General features: G+C 50.3%; 1 protein-coding gene and 1 pseudogene across 1 annotated transcript in view; both read left to right on the top strand.

Moving 5' to 3' along the window:
- GAL3ST3 (galactose-3-O-sulfotransferase 3) overlaps positions 1 to 870 on the top strand; it is a 7,245-nt gene extending 6,375 nt beyond the window's left edge. Inside the window, exon 4 of the mRNA XM_011965245.1 lies at positions 771 to 870. Within this exon, the coding sequence (XP_011820635.1) occupies positions 771 to 870 (100 nt within the window). The remainder of the gene's footprint in view (positions 1 to 770) is intronic.
- A 3,632-nt stretch (positions 871 to 4,502) lies between these two features.
- Positions 4,503 to 6,336, top strand: LOC105528478 (annotated as a pseudogene).
- Positions 6,337 to 12,849: the final 6,513 nt, after the last annotated feature.

Genomic DNA, 12,849 nt, shown 5'->3' with positions numbered 1-12,849 from the left:
GCCATGCCCGAGGTCCAGTACTCGAACTACCTGCTGCGCAAGCAGAAGCGCCGGGGCGGTGCGCGGGCTCGGCCCGAGCCGGTCCTGGATAATCCCCCGCCTCGGCCCATCCGAGTGCTGCCTCGCGGGCCTCAGGGTCCCTGAGCTCCGCAGACCTCTAGGAGTATGGGTCCTGGGTCCTGGGTCCTGCCCTGCCCTCCCAGGAGTTCAGCCAGGCGCTGCCTCCATGTCCTGCCCCATGAGAGCCCTTTCTTTTCAAGGGGCTTGAGTCCCTCGCCGAACTTTGGGGTACGCCTCCGTGAGCCCCCTCTCCCTATCGTGGGCTGAACCCCGCCTTCGGGCACGGCGCTGATAGGCTGGATCCAGCACTGGGCCACCCTCTTCTTCCCAGCTGGTTGGTGATTTTGACGAGAGGCCTGAGGGCTGTCCAGAACTGCTCACTCTGCCTTTTTCTGGGGGCTGAGCGCCCCCGACCTGTCTTTTCCAAGTGGATAAGCCCAGGCCCCGCGGAGAGAGGCTGAGCCCTGGGGAAAGGCTGCTCTTGCTCTCCTTCCCAGGGCTTGAGGCTCCCTATACTTTTCTGTCTTCCAGGTTCTACCCTCCCCACAGACCTAAGCTGCTCCCAGTCTCTCAGAACCAAGAGTTCTTGGGTTGGGATTTTTGTCTGGTTGGTTTTTCTCTTTTTTAATAAAACATCTTTAAAATGTGTGAGTCGTATGTCAGTCATAGAAGCCGGATTCCCCACATTTGAGGATGAAACGGATTCCCAGGAGGAGCTGTGGCTGGAGCCATGAGGATGGGGGCGTGGACTCAAGGTCCCCCGCCACCTGGCATAGGCCCACAACCCTCCTCAACTGCTTGACTGACTAGGCCCCCAACACAGACTGGCCACCTCAGCCCCACTCACTTTCCACATAGTCCTTTTTCACAAAATTCTGCAACATTTACTGAGCATCATCTCTGTAATTTGGAGATACAGGTGAACCAGGCAGATAGGGCCTTATTTTCATGGAGCTCATGGGGAAACTTTGGAACAGGAGCAAAGCAGGTAAGCAAAGAGGAAGGACTGGAGGGATTAGAGCAAAACACCTCCTTGGGTGGAAGGAGGATCATTTTCAGGTAAGGAGCTGCCTAACTCAGAATTTGACCTCCCCTGACCATCACTGACTTCACTAATGGCCTGCTTTCCTCACAAGAAGACAACTCAGACTCAGATGAAGACCAATCCCTTTCTGCGATTTCCTTTAACACAGCAAGATACCCAGCACTTCGAGGTGAAATCTCCCTTAAGACTGACTAGCAGAGAATCGGGACTTTTTCTGTTACTTTCTTCAGAGCTATATCTACATATCTGGACAAGTCATAAAAACAATAGCTACTATGGTCTACGGTGTGCCAGCCACCGTTTAAGGGCTTTATGTATATTAACTTTGGAGATGGGTACCATTTTCCAGGTGAGGGAACTGAAACTTGGGGGAGATTAAGTCAGGGTCACACAGCCAGAAAGTGGCCGCTAGGATCTGAACCAAGACAGTGTGGCTTCAGAGTCTGTGCTCACAAGCGCTGTCTGTAGTGCCATTCAAATAAAAAAGGTCACCTGCCACAAGCTAGGCTGACTCCCAGCACCTTCCCCCAAAAGAATGTAAAGGGAAGAACCAAGACACTGCTATCAGCAACTCTTTATCCTGTTTTTCATGGAAACAACGGTTGACCTGTTTGGACAACGAACATTGCAGTGATTGGTTGGCAGGATGCATGACACGCTGGGCTTGAAAGGGGACTGTTGGTATGGCACCCCACTTTTTACCAGCAGAGCTCTGAAAAAGGCAATAATTAGAATCATGCAAAAGCATAGTTAAGTTTCTGACATTAAGCAGCAGTAAAGAATTGTACCAGACTCAAAGTGATCTATCCAAAAATAGGTGTCCTCTGGCCCCCAGCCAGTAAGGTGCTTGCCATTGTCTCCATCTGCACCCCCAGCCCTAGCCTCTGGTCATAACTCTGCCAGGAACATCCTTCACCTTGCCCTCAGTTGGCCTGGAAAATTCAGACATGCCTTTAAATCTACTTTTTTTTTTTTTTTTTGACAGTCTCACTCTGTCTCCCAGTCAGGAGTGCAGTGGTGCAATCTCGGGTCACTGCAACCTCCACCTCCCAGGTTCAAGGGATTCTCCTGCCTCAGCCTCCTGAGTAGCTGGGATTACAGGTGCCTGCCACCACACCCGGCTAATTTTTGTATATTTAGTAGAGATGGGGGGATTCGCCATGTTGGCCAGGCTGGTCTCGAACTCCTGACCTCAGGTGATCTGCCCACCTCGGCCTCCTAGAGTGCTGGGATTACAGGCATGAGCCCCCACGCCTGGCCAAGTCTGCTTTGATAAGTGTCCCAGTTCATTATGTGTTGCCATAAAGAAATGACTGAGGCTGGGTAAATTAAAAGGTTTATTTGACTCAATCCTGATGACTAGAAAGTTCAGGATTGGTATCTGTATCTGGCGAGGGTCTCAGGCTGCTTCTGCTGGGCGCCCCAAGTATGCAGAGACCACAGGGGAAGCAAGGGGGTCACAGGAGGTGCCAGGTCTTTTTAACAACCAGCTCTTGGAACTGAGAGTGAAAAAGCACACTTAATCCTCAGGGAAGGCATTAATCTTTTCATGAGGAATCCACACCCATGAGCCAAACACCTCTCATTAGGCCTACCTCCAACATTGTGGATTAAATGTCAACACGAGGTTTAAGGGACAAACAGCCAAACCACTGCAATAGGCCTCCCCTGGCCTCCCTGGCCGCCAGGCAGGCGGGCCCTCCTTTATAAACCTTGCCCCACCTCAGCAGAGAGCACAACTCTGGTCTCAGAAAAATCTGGAGTCAGGGGCAAATGGAATCATCAGGTACTTGGAGAGGGTTCTCTGTTTGACTCAGGGGCAAGGGCAAATCCTAAAGCTGAGCAGGGGCTCTGGAACTCTTTGGTGGGAACATCTCCAGCTTCAGCCACAACCAGGTGAACAGGCCTCAGCCCCTGGGACCCCAACCCCCAGGACTCCTGCAAGGAGGCTCCTTCCACCAACAAACACTGGGTGCTGCCCACTCTGTGCCTACTCAGAATGGTCCCAGAACTTTGGCAGTGAGTGAAACGTGGTCCCTGCCTTGAGGAGCTCACCCTAAGGTCTAGAGAAGATGTGGAGGCAGCAAACCTGGCCAACAATGACTCTATGGGGGTGATCTTGCCTTGTGATTAACCACTGGGGCTCTGGAGTTCAAACCCTGGCTCTGCCATCTACCAGTTACATACTTTGAACTTAGCCTTTGAGTCTCGCTTTCCTCACCTGTGAAATAAACAGGCCCCTAGCACAGGTCCTGGCACACAGAGGTTCTCCCAAGATGCCATCTCTGGTTTCATCAGGACTCCTCCAGGGTCAACACCTTTCATGTTGTAGATGTTATAGTTTGACACATCTATTAGAAGAGTTTTTTTCGCAGATGGAAGAAAGCATTTTGAGGAAGGGGTGACTTTTTCTACTTTCCCCAAAGCCATGGTATGGGCTATGAGCAGCCTTGATTTTTTCTTTGTTTGTTTGTTTTGAGACAGGGTCTCACTCTGTTGCCCAGGCTGGAGTGCAGTAGTGCAATCATAGGTCACAGCAGCCTCGAACTCAAGTGATCCTCCCATCTCAGTCTCCTGAGTAGCTGGGACTATAGGCTCATGGCACCATACCCAGCTAATTATTTACTTTTTTTGTAGAGACAGGGTTCTTAGTATGTTGCTCAGGCTGGTCTCAAACTCCTGGACTCAAGTGATCCTCCTGCCTTGGCCTCCCAGAGTGCAGGGATTGCAGGTGTGACCCATCGCACCCAGTCCAGCCTTGATTTTCATGAATATAGGAAGCACAAAGTGTGTAAGGAGCAAAGGGGAGGACAGGAATGCCTGCCTGAGGTCAGGAGAGGTTCTCTGGAGAAGAGATGTCCCAGATGAGAACAGGGATGGAGGAAGGGGCTCTGGACAGAGGGAACAATACATGCAACACGCAGAGGTGCCGGGTATGAGAAAGCCTGGGCCCTGTGAGACAGGGATGCTGGGCCATCTGGCTGGGGAGAAATATGCCAGTGCCAGATTATGAAAGCCCTTGAATGTCATGCTTAGAAGTTCAGATTGAGGCCGGGCATGGTGGCTCATGCCTGTAATCCCAGCACTTTGGGAGGCCGAGGCAGGCAGATTGAGGTCAGGAGTTCCAGACCAGTCTGACTAACATGGTGAAACACTGTCTCTGCTAAAAATACAACAATTAGCTGGGCATGGTGGCGGGTGCCTGTAATCCCAGCTACTCGGGAGGCTGAGGCAGGAGAACTGATTGAGCCTGGGAGGTGGAGGTTGCAGTGAGCTGAGATGGTGCCACTGCACCCCAGCCTGGGTGACAGAGCAAGACTCCATCTCAAAAAAGAAAGAAAAAGAAGAGGAAGGAGAAGGAGAAGGGGAAGTTCAGATTGGCTAGTTTCTAAGGATCATGTGGATGAATCAAGATTCCTAGTCCAAACACAATGATCCTGAGGGCATGGAGCCTGAAGGCATCACCCAGAGCATCTGGAATGAGATTGTCAACAGCTTTGACGACATGGACCTCTTGGAGCCCCTCCTTCATGGCTTCTATGCCTATGGTTTTGGGAAGGTCTCTGACTTCCAGCGGCATTAGTCTTCCTCCTATCAAAGGTTATGTTGTGGTTGATTGCTCAAGCCCAATCTGGGGCTGGGAATATGGCCACATTTGCCATATCCATTCTACAGCAGATTGAATTGAATCTTAAGGCTACCCAGGCCTTGGTCCTGGAACCCACTTGAGAATTGGTTCAGTAGATGCAGAAAACGGCCATGGCATTAGATTATGTGTGTGCCTCCTGTCACACCTGCACTGGGGGCACGCACATGCATGTTGAAGTAGAAGCAGAAGCTGCAGATGGAAGCTCCCCATATCATCGTAGTACTCCTGGCCACGTATTTGATATGTTTCACTGGAGACACTGTCTCCCAAATACAGCAAGAGGCTTGCATTGGATGAAGCTGATGAAATGTTAAGCCAAAGATTCAAGAACCAGATCTATGCCATATTCCAAAACCTCAGCCAGTCACAGTGGCTCACACCTGTAATCCCAGCACTTTGGGAGGCAAAGGAGGGAAAATCACTTAAGCTCAGGAGTTGGAGAATAGCCTGGGCAACAGAATGAGACCACAGTTTCTACAAAAAAAATTTAAACATTATCTGGGCGTAGAGGCATGCACCTGTAGTCTCAGCTACTTGGGAAGCTGAGGCACAAAGATCACTTGAACCCAGGAGTTGGAGGCTGCAATGAGCTATGATCACACCACTGCATTCCAGTCTGTGTGACAGAGTGAGATCTGTCTCTAAAAGTAACAATAATTAATAAATAAAGCTCAACAGCAACACTCAGATGGTTTTGCTATCAGCTATAATGCCTTTTGATGCACTTGAGGTGACCAAGAAGTTCATGAGGGACACTGCCAGAATCCTTGTCAATAAGGAAGAGTTTGCCCGGGCGTGGTAGCTCATGCCTGTAACCCCAGCACTTTAGGAGGCCGAGGCGGGCGGATCACGAGGTTAGGAGATCGAGACCATCCTGGCTAACACGGTGAAACCCCATCTCTACTAAAAATACAAAAAAATTAGTCAGTTGTGGTGGCAGGTGCCTGTAGTCCCAGCTACTCGGGAGGCTGAGGCAGGAGAATGGCATGAACCCAGGAGGCGGAGCTTGCAGTGAGCCGAGATAGGGCCACTGCACTTCAGCCTGGGCGACAGAGCGAGACTCTGTCTCAAAAAAAAAAAAAAAAAAAAGAAGGAAGAGTTCACCTGGAGGGTATCTGCCAATTTTACATCAGCATAAAACAAGAGGAGTCGAAGCTGGGACCACTGTGTGACTTGTATGGAACCCTGATCATCATCCAGGCAGTCATCTTCACCAATACCCCAAGGAAGGCTGATTGGCTCACTGAGAAGATGCTTGCCAGAGACTTAACTGTTTCTGCCATGCATGGAGATATGAACCAAAAGGAACAAGATATGATCATGAGGAGTTCCATTCTGGCCCTAGCAGAGCATTGATTACCACTGGTCTCCTGGCCAGAGAATGTGCCAGGTTTCTTTAATCATCAGCTATGACTTTCCCACCAACAGGGAAAATGATATTCAAAATGAGAGTCAGTCATGGTGGATGTTTTGACCATAGGGTGTGGCTCCTAACACAGTAACACCAGAAGACAGGGGGACTAATCTAGACATCAAGACATTGTACATCACCCCCACTGAGGAGATGGCTCAGTGCTGTTGACCACATCTGAGGGGAGCTGATCTGCCACCTGGCCCCAGCCAGGTGTCAATTTTGGGACTGAGGCTGGGCGCAGTGGCTCACGCCTGTAATCCCAGCACGTTGGGAGGCCGAGGTGGGCGGATCACGAGGTTAGGAGATCGAGACCATCCTGGCTAACACAATGAAAGCCTGTCTCTACTAAAAATACAAAAAAATTAGCCAGGCGTGGTGGCGGGTGCCTGTAGTCCCAGCTACTCAGGAGGCTGAGGCAGGAGAATGACGTGAACCTGGGAGATGAAGCTCGCAGTGAGGCGAGATCTTACCACTGCACTCCAGCCTGGGTGACAAAGTGAGACTCCATCTCAAAAAAAAAAAAAATCAGGGCTGAGGAGCAGCAGGAGGTGGAGGGAAGGGAGCTGAGGGATGGACATCTTGTCAGTTTTTTTTTGGAGACCTAGTCTCAATCTCGCTCTGTTATCCAGGCTGGAGTGCAGTGGTAAGATCTCGCCTCACTGCAACCTCTGCCTCCTGGGTTCAAGTGATTCTCCTGCCTCAGCCACCTGAGTAACTGGGATTACAGGTGTGTGCCACCACACCTGGCTAATTTTTATATTTTTAGTAGAGACGGAGTTTCACCATGTTGGCCAGGATGGTCTCGAACCCCTGACCTCAAGTGATCCTCCCGCCTCAGCCTCCCAAATTGCTGGGATTACAGGCATGAGCCACTGCACTCAGCCTTGTCATTTTTTTCTTTGAATAAATGTGACTTTTGAGGCCAAAAAAAAAAAGGAACAATGAACATTTAAGATGATTTTTTTCTTTGGGAGGGTGGGCTCTTGCCCCAGATGTCATCTGTTCTCTCAGAAAACATTTATCCATTTCTCCCGATCCCAGCTGAATTCCTCTGAGAATGATTCAAAAGGCCATACTATGTCAGTCAGTCTTATTTGTTGGGCCAAATCAGGAGGGAGATTTTAAAATATTTTTTCTAAAAGTTGGGATTGTTTTGTATGGAATGCTGGCATAAGTGGAATGGCCAGAGATGACTAGCAGGGGAGGCCGGGCTGTCCCCAGAGCTGAGAAGATCACTGTCTCTGTCCATCTGGAACTTGTTCCTGGCACAAGAGAGTGCCGTGGCATGCAAGGACAGCTCTCTTGTAGGTGATGGGGAGCCACTGAGGTAAGCAGGAGAAAGGCCTTTAGTAACAAGCTGCATGGCCAGGTGTGGTGGCTCACGCCTGTAATCCCAGCACTTTGGGAGGCCAAGTCGGGGTGGATCACTTGAAGTCAGGAGTTTGAGACCAGCCTGGCCAACATGGTGAAACCCCATCTCTACTAAAATACAAAATTATCTGGGTGTGGTTGCGCGTGCCTGTAATCCCAGCTACTCAGGAGGCTAAGGCAGGAGAATGCCTTGAACCCAGGAAGTAGAGGTTGCAGAGAGCCGAGATCACACCACTGCACTCCAGCCTGGGTGACAGAGCGAGACTCCATCCAAAAAAAAAAGCTGCAAATGCCACTAAGAGAAGGCACGTTAATAAGAACAATGATACTAGCTTCTACTGAGCACTTACTATATTAGGCTGTTTTTGCATTGCTATGAAGAAATACCTGAGTCTAGGTAATTAAAGAAAAGAGGTTTGATTGGGGCCGGGCACAGTGGCTCATGCCTGTAATACCAGCACTTTGGGAGGCCGAGGTGGGTGGATCACGAGGTCAGGAGATAGAGACCATCCTGGCTAATAGGGTGAAATCCTGTCTCTACTAAAAACAAAAAAAAATTAGCCAGGTGTGGTGACAGGCGCCTGTAGTCCCAGCTACTTGGGAGGCTGAGGCAGGAGAATGGCGTGAACCCAGGAGGCAGAGCTTGCAGCGAGCCGAGATCAACCACTGCACTCCAACCTGGGCTACAAAGTGAAAAAAAAGAAAAGAGGTTTGATTGGCTCCCAGTTCTGCCGGCTGTACAGGCATGGTGCTGGCATCTGCTCAGCTTCTGGGGAGGCCTCAGGAAGCTTACAATTGTGGTGAAAAGTGAAGTGGAAGCAAGCTTATCACATGGCAAGAGCAGGAACAAGGTCAGTGCCCTCTGGGGGGAGGTGCCACACACTTTCAAACAACCAGATCACTGTGAACTCAGAGCAAGAACTCGCTGATCACCAAGGGGATGGTGCCAAGCCATTTGATCACCAAGGGGATGGCGCCAAGCCATTCATGAGGGATCCACCCCATGATCCAAACATCTCCCACCAGGCCCCACCTCCAACACTGGAGATCACATTTCAACATGAGATCTGGGCAGGGCAGCGGGGACGCACAGCCAAACCATATCACTTACTATATACTAGGTCAGTGGTCCCCAACTTTTTGGCACCAGGGAGTGGCTTTGTGGAAGACTATTTGTCCATGGTGTGAGGGGTAAAGGGGGATGGTTTTGGGATGAAACTGTTTCACCTCAGATCATCAGGCATTAGATTTTCATAAGGAGTGCACAACCTAAATCCCTCGCACATGCAGTTCACAATAGGGGATTCACACTCCTCAGAGAATCTAATGGTGATCTGACAGGAGGCAGAGCTCAGGTGGTAATGTCTATGGCCCAGGGGTTGGGGACCCCTGTGCTAGGTGCTCTTCTTTACACTTTATGTATTTTTTAACTTATTTGATTTTTGTTTTGCTTTGTTTTTGAGATGGAGTCTAGCTCTGTTGCCCAGGCTGGAGTGCAGTGGTGAGATCTCGGCTCACTGCAACTTCTGCTGCTCAGGTTCAAGTGATTCTCCTGCCTGAGCCTCCCAAATAGCTGGGATTACAGGCACCCACCACCACACCTGGCTAATTTTTGCATTTTTAGTAGACACAGGGTTTCACCATATTGGCCAGGCTGGTCTCAAACTCCTGGCCTCAAACAATCCACCTGCCTTGGCCCCTCAAAGTGCTGGGATTACTGGCATGAGCCAGCAGGCCCAGCCAACTTACTTGATTTTTACAACACCCTAAGAGGTAGCTGTTACTCTTCTCTCCCTGCTTTATTTATTTTAGAGACAGGGTCTCACTTGTCACCCAAGTGACAAGTCTCAGCTACTCAGAGGGAGCAGTGGTGCAATCGTGGCTCACTGCAGCTTCAAACTCCCAGGCTCAAGCAGTTCTCCCTCAGCCTCCTGAGTAACCAGGATTACAGGAAGGTACCACTGAACACCCAGCTACATCCCCTCTTGTAGAAGAGGAAACTGAGATACAAAAAGTTGAAGTGCCCAGGCTCATACAGCCGGGAGAAGCTGAGCTAGGACAGAAACCAGAGTGCTCAGGCTCCAAAGCCCAGGTCCTTCCACCACAATACATTACCCGACCCCCTGAAACACCCTCTCAGCCATCCCTGCAGCCTCTTTATTAAAGAGCCTCATTATAAAAGCCTCCTGGGAGCAGGTTTGAGTGGGAGGGAGGGGCAGAGAGCCCAAGTGCTTTGGGAGCCCAAGGTGAGGCGGGGCACAGAGAGAGAAGCTGGTGCTCCGCCAACACAACCGGGCAGCTTCCCAGAATGGGCCAGAGGCATGGAGAGGGGCTGTGGGGCAGAGGTGCCTGAAGAAAGGGGCTAGACAGTCAGTCCCAGCTAGAGGAGGGCATGGAGGACAGGAAGGGGAGCCCCTTTTTCCACCTCATAGACTCTAGATTAGCTCCTCTGGCCCAGCAGGGCTACAGAAATCTGAGGATCCCTGCCAGCCAATCCTCCTTTTCCCAGCAAGAGTTCCCCTGGTGCCCTCCAGTGGGCAAAGGACAGGACAGGATCACCCTCCACCACTCCCATCCTCCATATTCATCCTAATCTCATGGGATTGCTATAACACCCAGGCAACAGAGGGCAAAGGAGTCAAGTTCTCATGCTGCATTAAAAATGGGAAGACTCAAGCTGGGCACGGTGGCTCACACCTGTCCCAGAACTTTGGGAGGCCGAAGCAGATGGATCACTTCAAGTCAGGAGTTTGAGACCAGTCTGGCCAACATGATGAAGCCCCATCTCTACTAAAAATACAAAAATTAGCCAGGTGTGGTGGCGTGCGCCTGTAATACCAGCTACTCAGGAGGCTGAGGCAGGAGAATCACTTGAACCTGGGAGGCGGAGGTTGCAATGAGCCAAGATCACACCACTACACTACAGCCTGGGCGACAGAGTGAGACTCCATCTCAAATAAATAAACAAACAAATAGTAAAGAAAATAAATACTCAAAACTCATCACTTACTAATTAGTTTACTACAATTTACTTTTTTTTTTTTTTTGACACAGGGTTTCACTTCTGTTGCCCAGATGAGTAGAGTGGTGCGATCTTGGCTCACTGCAGCCCTGACCTCCCTGGGCTCAGGTGGGCCTCCCACCTCAACCTGGCACCCCTGGTGCCACCGTGTTGGGCTAATTATTTTTTAATAGACAGGATCTTACTCTGTTACTCAGGCTAGTCTCAAAATCCTGAGCTCAAACGATCTGCTGGCGTTGGCCTCCCAAAACACTGGGATTACAGGCATGAGCCACCGCGCCCAGTCAGTGGTGTGTTATTTACAGCCTATCTCTTCCAGGACAGCACTTGGTGGTGTTACATTGGTAACCTGAAATCAGCCATCGTGAGAGTATTTACACTACAAATCAACAAACATTATACATCAGAAGTTTTATTGATTTGTTGACTGCCTAGACCAGGGATGAGCAAACTATAAGCAAATCTGGACTACCACCTGTTTTTGTAAATAAAGTTTTATTGGAACACAGTCACACTCATGTATTTACGTCTTGTCTAAGGCTGTTTATGCAGTACACGGCAGAGTTGAGTAACTGCAATAAGATCATATGGCTCCCAAAGCCTAAGACATTTACCACTTCATGGAAGGAGTTTGCTGACCTGTAGCCTGGATTTAAGAAAACACTGGAGGGGCCAGTCACAGTGGCTCATGCCTGTGATCCCAGCACTTTGGGAAGCCAAGGCAGGCAGATAACTTGAGGTCAGGAGTTCGAGACCAGCCTGGCCAACATGGTGAAATCCCGTCTCTACTAAAAATACAAAGATTTGCTGGGCCTCGGGGCAGGTGCCTGTAATCCCAGCTACTTGGGAGGCTGAGGCAGGAGAATTGCTTGAATCTGGGAGGCAGAGGTTGCAGCGAGCCAAGATTGTGCCACTGCACTCCAGCCTGGGCAACACAGTGAAACTCAGTTTTTTTAAAAAAACAAAAGAGGCTGGGCTTGGTGGCTCATGCCTGTAATCTCAGTACTTTGGGAGCACAAGGTAGGTGGATTACCTGAGGTCAGGAGTTCGAGACCAGTCTGGCCAACATGGTGAAACCCCGTCTCTACTACAAACACAAAAATTAGCCAGGCTTGGTGGCGGGCACCTGTAATCCCAGCTACTTGGGAGACTGAGGCAGGAGAATTGCTTGAACCCGGGAGGTGGAGGTTGCAGCGAGCCAAGATTACACCATTGCACTCCAGCCTGGGTAACAAGAGCAAAACTCCATCAAAAAAAGGAAGGAAGGAAGGAAGGAAGGAGGGAGGGAGGGAGCGAGGGAGCGAGGGAGCGAGGGAGCGAGGGAGGGGAAAGAAGGAAGGAAGGAAGAAGGAAGGAAGGAAGGAAAGAGAGAAAGAGAGAAAAGAGAAGAGAAGAGAAGAAAAGGAAGAGAGAAAAGCGCGCCAGGCATGGTCACTTATGCCTGTAATCCCAGCATTCTGGGAGGCTGAGATGGGAGGATCACTTGAGCCCAGGAGTTTCACACCAGCCTGGTCAACATAGTGAGATCCAGTCTTTACAAAAACAAGTTTTAAAAATTAGCCAGGTGTAATGGTGCATACCTGTAGTACCAGCTACTTGGGAGGCTAAAGGGGGAGGGAGGATTGCTTGAGCCCAGGAGTTTGAGGTTACAGACAGTGGTGAAGGAAAATTCTCCCAGTGGGTGGAACCTTGGGGCAATACATCTGTGGATGCTTTCTGTGGAGGAAAGGTGGCCTAAGGTACAGATTTACACAGACTCGTGAGCAGCATCTGATAGGCTAGCCAGCTGCAGAGACTTGAAAAGAGCACAACTGGCAATCTGATGGCCTAGGAGACAGGACTGTGAACAGCTTCTCAAAATAGTCACAGGGTGGGAAGATTCCCATATGAAATGCCCATCAGAGAGCAATCGGTGGAGGAGCCCTCAGTGATAGGATGACTCGCCATAGATTGTGTCAGCCTCTTTACCCGGCCAGACCCATGCTTCCTCAATGGTCCCATACACAGAGTGCTCCACCACCAGATGTCTGTGCGTGCTAGAAAATGGCTGTGCTCAATTGGCCAGGGGTGGTGGCTCATGCCTGTAATTCCAGCACTTTGGGAGGCTGAGGCAGACGGATCACTTGAGGTCAGGAGATGGAGACCATCTTGGCCTACATGGTGAAATCCCGTCTCTACTAAAAAAAATACAAAAAATTAGCTGGGCGTGGTGGCGGGCACCTGTAGTCCCAGCTACTCGGGAGGCTGAGGCAGGAGAATCCCTTGAACCAGGGAGGTGGAGCTTGTGG

This window comes from Mandrillus leucophaeus, unplaced genomic scaffold, assembly GCF_000951045.1.
Source record: "Mandrillus leucophaeus isolate KB7577 unplaced genomic scaffold, Mleu.le_1.0 Scaffold718, whole genome shotgun sequence".
Taxonomy (NCBI): domain Eukaryota; kingdom Metazoa; phylum Chordata; class Mammalia; order Primates; family Cercopithecidae; genus Mandrillus; species Mandrillus leucophaeus.
This window is presented reverse-complemented; position numbering and strand designations above follow the sequence as displayed.